The 6,665-nt window shown below is 42.6% G+C and overlaps 1 protein-coding gene across 4 annotated transcripts in view; it reads right to left on the bottom strand.

The window, feature by feature from the left end:
• Nucleotides 1–6,078: 6,078 nt before the first annotated feature.
• Nucleotides 6,079–6,665, bottom strand: part of DLGAP5 (DLG associated protein 5) — a 46,118-nt gene continuing 45,531 nt past the window's right edge. Inside the window, exon 19 of one of the 4 annotated variants that reach the window (XM_066342331.1) lies at nt 6,079–6,471. In XM_066342331.1, the coding sequence (XP_066198428.1) occupies nt 6,337–6,471 (135 nt within the window). In that variant the 3' untranslated portion in view covers nt 6,079–6,336. Of the gene's footprint in view, nt 6,492–6,665 lie in introns of all 4 variants that reach the window. The other 3 variants (XM_066342332.1, XM_066342333.1, XM_066342334.1) reach the window with 3 other exon arrangements.

Raw genomic sequence — 6,665 nt, 5'->3', positions numbered from 1 at the left:
CCTATTTATGTCATTTAATTGGGGCAGTTTATTCTTGATAATGAAGAATGGACTCAATGGTAAAAGAAATATGTAGCAATATTAATATTGGATTAGTCTCCCAAAGTTTTCTATACTTCCTAAAATACATATAAATATTTTTAAGGCAATAGGAGTAAATACTATTCTTGGTTTTCCCGAGTTTCATTAAAAAAAAGGAAATCACTCTCCTGTTTTCTTAAGAAAATAAAATATATTCAAGAAATGAGAAAAGTAGGAAGGCTTTATCTACAGATGATTTATGACCCATAGGCAATTACTGTTAGCAATCCTGGTATATTTCTTTTGATTCCTTTTAAATCCTATTGTCTTGCCAACTAAATGGGAGATAATATTTTCAAACAACAGCACAGATAAGGGCCTAATATCCAAAATATACAAAGAACTCATAAAAATAACAAACAAGCAAACAATCTAATAAAAAAATGGGAATAGGACATGAACAGACACTTCTCCCAGGAAGAAATACAAATGGCCAACAGATATATGAAAAGATGCTCATCTTCATTAGCTATTAGAAAAATGCAAATCAAAACTACAATGAGATACCACCTCATACCTGTTAGATTAGCTATTATCAACAAGACAGGTAATAGCAAATGTTGGAGAGGTTGTGGAGAAAAAGGAACCCTCATCCACTGTTGGTGGGAATGTAAAGTAGTACAACCACTATGGAAGAAAGTATGGTGGTTCTTCAAAAAATTAAAAATAGAACTACCATATGACCCAGCAATCCCTCTACTGGGAATATAACCCCATAACTCAAAAACACTGGTACATAAAGACACATGCAGCCCCATGTTCACTGCAGCATTGTTCATGGTGGCCAACACATGGAAACAACCAAAAAGCCCTTCAATAGATGACTGGATAAAGAAGATGTGGTACATATACACTATGGAATACTACTCAGCCATAAGAAATGATGACATCGGATCATTTACAACATGGATGGACCTTGATAACATTATACGGAGTGAAATAAGTAAATCAGAAAAAACTAAGAACTATATAATTCCATACATAGGTGGGACATAAAAATGAGACTCAGGGACATGGACAAGAGTGTGGTGGTTACCAGGGGTGGGGAGGGGGAGGGAGAGGGTAGGGGGAGAAGGAGGGGCACAAAAAAACCAGATAGGATATGAGGGCGATCTGGCGTGACATCTGTCACCCCATTGATTGCCAGGGTTGATTCGGCTGATCTGGCTGGCTAGGCGGGTGTCCCCTTCCTCCCTCACTGCTCCAAGTGCATCCCTCCCAAAGCTGCACGCTCGGTCGAAGAGGATGACCTTCCCCGCTAGAGGAGAGGACCATTCTTTGGTCAAGGGTATACGAGTAGCTGCGCTCCCCTGCTAGAACCTGCAAACAAGTCTCAAGCTCCAAAAAAACCACGTACAAGGTGATGGAAGACTATATGACTTTGGGAGATGGGTAGGCAACATAATCAAATGTCAAAATAACCTGGAGATGTTTTCTCTGAACCTGTGTACCTTCATTGATTAGTGTCACCCATTAAAATTAATTTAAAAAAGAAAAGAAGGCCCTGGCCGGTTGGCTCAGCGGTAGAGTGTCGGCCTGGCGTGCAGGGGACCGGGGTTCGATTCCCGGCCAGGGCACATAGGAGAAGCGCCCATTTGCTTCTCCACCCCCCTCCCCTCCTTCCTGTATCTCTCTTCCCCTCCCGCAGCCAAAGCTCCATTGGAGCAAAGATGGCCCGGGAGCTGGGGATGGCTCCTTGGCCTCTGCCCCAGGTGCTAGAGTGGCTCTGGTCGTGACAGAGCGACGCCCCGGAGGGGCAGAGCATCGCCCCCTGGTGGGCAGAGCGTCGCCCCTAGTGGGCGTGCCGGGTGGATCCCGGTCAGGCGCATGCGGGAGTCTGTCTGACTGTCTCTCCCCGTTTCCAGCTTCAGAAAAAAAAAAAATAATAAGAAAAGAAAAGAAAAGAAAAGCCACGGGTGCAGTGAAGTACTCCTTGGTGGTCGGACTGGGAACGCAAGAAAACTTCAGTAAGGGGGGTTGAGCTTCCTTCGGGAGCCACACCATAGTGAGGATAGGAAGTCGCACCTCTAAGATAACAACTAGAGACAAAGATGGTACCAAGCAAAAAAAAAAGGGGGGGGGGAGAAACCTCCCAATGTTCCATCAGGCCGAATGCCCACTTACTGGGATGATAGTCTTCGAATGACTGGGAAAAAGAAGCAATGAATGAACTTAACCTAGGAAAGCCAAGATGTGGCTCTATTGAGGCCTAAATTAAGTTCTTGCATGCAATATTGAAAATGCTGGTTCTAATATTGAACTAAAAAAAATAGTTTCATTCCTGTATTCAAAAAAAAAAAAATCCTATTGTCTCTTTCTAAACTCGACCTGACTGCTTTCAAATCAGTCTTGGATGCCAGTGTGAGGCTATCTCCCCATAGGTTTTCTTGTTTTTTATAATACCTCCAGATTTGTAGGAGGGGACGTAGTTTTTCTATTAGATATATAACCAGCCTCAAAAATTTAATAGTTCCCATCACCAACATTCTTAACAATGCCTTTCTGACCTTCCTATTATTAGCAAACTCAAAGAATAAAATTTCAAAACTAGGATGTAGCCCTGGCTGGTGGTGAGGTAGATAGATAGAGCATCATCCTGGAGTACCGAGGTCACTGGCTCAATCCTGGAGTTGCCAGGTCAATCCCAAGGCTTAAGAAGCAATGAATGGGCACACAACTAAATGGAACAATTTGATGCTTCTCTTTCTCTCTCTTCCCTCTCAAATCAAGGTGTGGGGGGAGACCTAGGATGTAGGTACATCATTTTTAAAAAGACCAAATTATTTTTCTATTATACAATCTTCTCAAATTGGTAATTATCACAGGTTGGGTTCCCCAGAAAGCAAAGTGATTAGCATACAAGAGGTTGGCCCTGGCCAGTTGGCTCAGTGGTAGAGCGACAGCCCAGAGTGTGGAAGTCCTGGGCTCGATTCCTGGTCAGGGCACACAGGATAAGAGACCATCTGCTTCTCCAACCCCCCCTCCCTGTTTCTCTCTCCTCCACTCTCCTGCAGCCATGGCTCAGTTAGCACATCAGCCCTGGGCACTGAGGATGGCTCCATGGAGCCTCTGCCTAAGCACTAAAAATAGCTCAGTTGTAAGCATGGCCTCAGATGGGCTGAGCATCGACCCCAGATGGGGGTTGCTGGGTAGATCCCTATCAGGGCACATGCAGGAGTCTATCTCCTCTCTTCTCACTTGGAAAAAAAAAGAATATAAGGCTTATGAGGGAATGCTCTTGCAATCAAAACTATGGGGACAAGAAAGTACACAATGGGACAGAGGAAGTTGAGCATTAATACCTCAGCCTACCTTACAGAGGGTCTAAAGCTGAGATGACCCTTTCGAGTAGTCAGGAGGGGGACAAGCCCTTATGTCCTCACTTCAGTCTATGAATACAGGCCACCAGGAAACAGGGCATGAGTTTGGGTCAAGTGGCTCTCTTCACCCAATTCTCACATGGGATGATGGCTGGGGGCCATCTGCACTCGCAGCAGCTGGAGGAGTAAGTTCTTCAGGCCTTTCATTTGAGCAGTACCTCCCAGTGTATTACAAAAAATAATTCCTTACCCTAACATTCTGGTGTTGATTGTTCTACTCCTATGACTCAGTGGAAGAACATAAGCTTCGGAGAAAAGGACACTTGGTTTATACAAAATTACTTAAACCCTCTGAGCCTTGGTTCCTTTGTCTATAAAATGGGTGGTTATGACACATCTTTCCATAGGGTTAGTGTGCTCACTGACTAAACATTGCTTGCAAAGCCGCTATTATATAGTAGGTCCTCAATAAATGAAAATCCCCTTTTGATTTTGGAAAGGGTTTTGTTCTACCCAAGCAGTTTTCATTTTGTCTTTAAAGATTTTCCTAATACCACATAATTCTGGAATCCAATAGCCAAGAACACTATATCTAGTTGTAGAGGAGAGGGGTGTCTGCTTACATAAAATCTATTCCCCATGTGCTAATAATTGTGGTTTTATTCAGGTATGATCCCCAATTCAGCAGGGAATCACTAGTGTAAGCCAATCCCTTGCTGACTCTTACTGATCTACAGATGGACATGGGGCATTAGTTGGCCTAACCAGACCATAGGGAAGGACATAGCTCTGATATTTTGACCTTAGTAGGACTCAGCCTCAGAGAAGAGCCAAGGATGACAGAATGAACTATGAACAGACTGTTGGACCTTGATGCCATCGAGCTGTTGATTTTAAGTGCCTAAAATCACCCTGAAGGCTTGAGAAATAATGAATTTCATTATTGCTAAGCCAGTTGGAATTCATTTTACTATTACACAACAGCCAAAAGCTTCATAAGTGATTCAATAGTACATATTATTAAACCTACCCTCCCCCCAAAATCATCTGTACTGACATTATCTTATTCTCATTTACCTTATTTTAGTATGTTACATATATTCTAAGTCTTGGTTACTTTGTACCAACCTCTTTTACATATTCACGGCCCTGAGAAAACCCTAAATTTTATATACACTTCTTTGTTCTGCACGTCTTGCTTGAATTGTCCATTAACAGGCTGTTAATGAATAAAAGCTACTTTCACCTTTTGGTAAGATTTCAGGCATTTAGAGAACAGTCTTCTAAGTCAGCCCCTCACCCAGCCTCCCAACTGCTCCCATGGATTTAATAAATATTGTCTTTTCCACACGCCTGACACTCCCTCCTGTGACAACAGAAGTGCATGTGCTTTCTTTTCTCGTTTGAAAACCCCTAACCTTAGGGAAGGTTATCCATAGAATTCCTGCTTTGTGGTCAACTCATCTGAAGGCAGAAATAAGGGACCAGGGTCTGGTTCCAAGCTTTAGCTATTCTGAATCTTCTTGGTGCTCTGTCAGTCTGACAGCCCCATCTTCTACAAACATATAGGTAAGAGTTTAATAAAAGAAGATATTCCAAACATAGTTAGTGATCGACATAAATCTCTTCAAAGGAAGAAGGCATTTCCTTCAAAACCTGTCAGTCATGTTAAGGGGAAAATGAAAAGGCAAGGATTTAATGGGCATCTATTTAACCATTTGAAACAGCCACACATAAACTGACATCAGAATCCAGAAGGCTCATCTAAATAAAGTCAGTATATCCTGGAAAATACAATATGCAAACCTGTTAGACATCGACAGAGAATTTCAAACTAAAAATAAAGTGTGAAAGGATACAAATATTTCTGTCAAAGTTTAGTATTATATTTTGATTAAGCTGAAGAATATTCATAAGCTCCGAGTGTTCTTATTTATTTATTTATTTATTTTTTGGTATTTTCTGCAATGAGCAGGGAGGCAGAGAGATTCCTGCACGAGCCCGGCTGGGATACATCCGGCATGCCCACCAGGGGGCGATGCTCTGCTGCAACCAGAGCCATTCTAGTGTCTGAGGCGGAGGCCATGGAGTCATCCTCAGCACCTAGGCCAACTTTGCTCCAATGGAGCCTTGGTTGCAGGAAGGGAAGAGAGAGAGAGAAAGGGAGAAAGGAAAGGGGGAAGGGTGGAGAAGCAGATGGGCCGTTCTCCGGCGTGACCTGACTAGGAATTGAACCTGAGACTTCCACACACCAAGTCGACGCTCTATCACTGAGCCAACCAGCCAGGGCCAGTGTTTTTAGCTTTAAGCTTACACATTTTAGCCTGACCAGGTGGTGGTGCAGAGGATAGAGCATCGGACTGGGATGTGGAGGACCCAGGTTCAAGACCCCAAGGTTGCCAGCTTGAGCGCAGGCTCATTTGGTTTGAGCAAAGCTCACCAGCTTGGACCCAACGTCGCTGGCTCGAGCAAGGGGTTACTTGGACTGCTGAAGGCCTACGGTCAAGGCACATATGAGAAAGCAATCAATGAACAACTAAGATGTTGTAACGAAAAACTAATGATTAATGCTTCTCATTTCTCTCTGTTCCTGCCTGTGTGTCCCTATCTATCCCTCTCTCTGACTCTCTCTCTGTCCCTGTAAAAAAATAAAATAAAATAAAAAAGAGAGGCAAGCCACAGTACATTTTTATTTGGCATGGCTATTGTACAAAATATCCCACTTCCCTTGAGAAACAGGATCATATCTAAAACACACTTTGATGGGGAAAAAAACAACACACACTGATGAACAATGAATATTAAGATATTACAGAACACTATAAAAATGAATTAAAAAAATGAACAGAAATACAGTCTTCAACCTTCTGGTATTCTAAGAATTTACCACAGCATTGATAACATGAAAGAAAAATGTTTGGAATTATTTTTAAATTCAAACTTCTTCCGGCCGTTCCCCACCGAGGGGCCTCAGAGGTGAGAAGGCAATCAGGTTCCCACCGAAGGAAACGTGCTTGGCGCGCTCTCCCCTCTGCACGGAAGTGACCAGCTGGCTGCAGCTCAGGCCTGGCTGGAGAGTAAACTCAGTCACTGAGGGAACCTTTAAGAATGTCACCAATCGACTTCAATATTGCAAGTTAACAGTAACTTAATAACATAAATAACATTTTCCCACATAAAAACTATTAATAACAATGATTGTGTAACTTTCCAGTAGTTCTAATTTCAAATATCTAGTTTTTAACTGAAAAGGTATATTAAAAA

Source organism: Saccopteryx leptura, chromosome 6 (assembly GCF_036850995.1).
Source record: "Saccopteryx leptura isolate mSacLep1 chromosome 6, mSacLep1_pri_phased_curated, whole genome shotgun sequence".
Lineage (NCBI taxonomy): Eukaryota > Metazoa > Chordata > Mammalia > Chiroptera > Emballonuridae > Saccopteryx > Saccopteryx leptura.
This window is presented reverse-complemented; position numbering and strand designations above follow the sequence as displayed.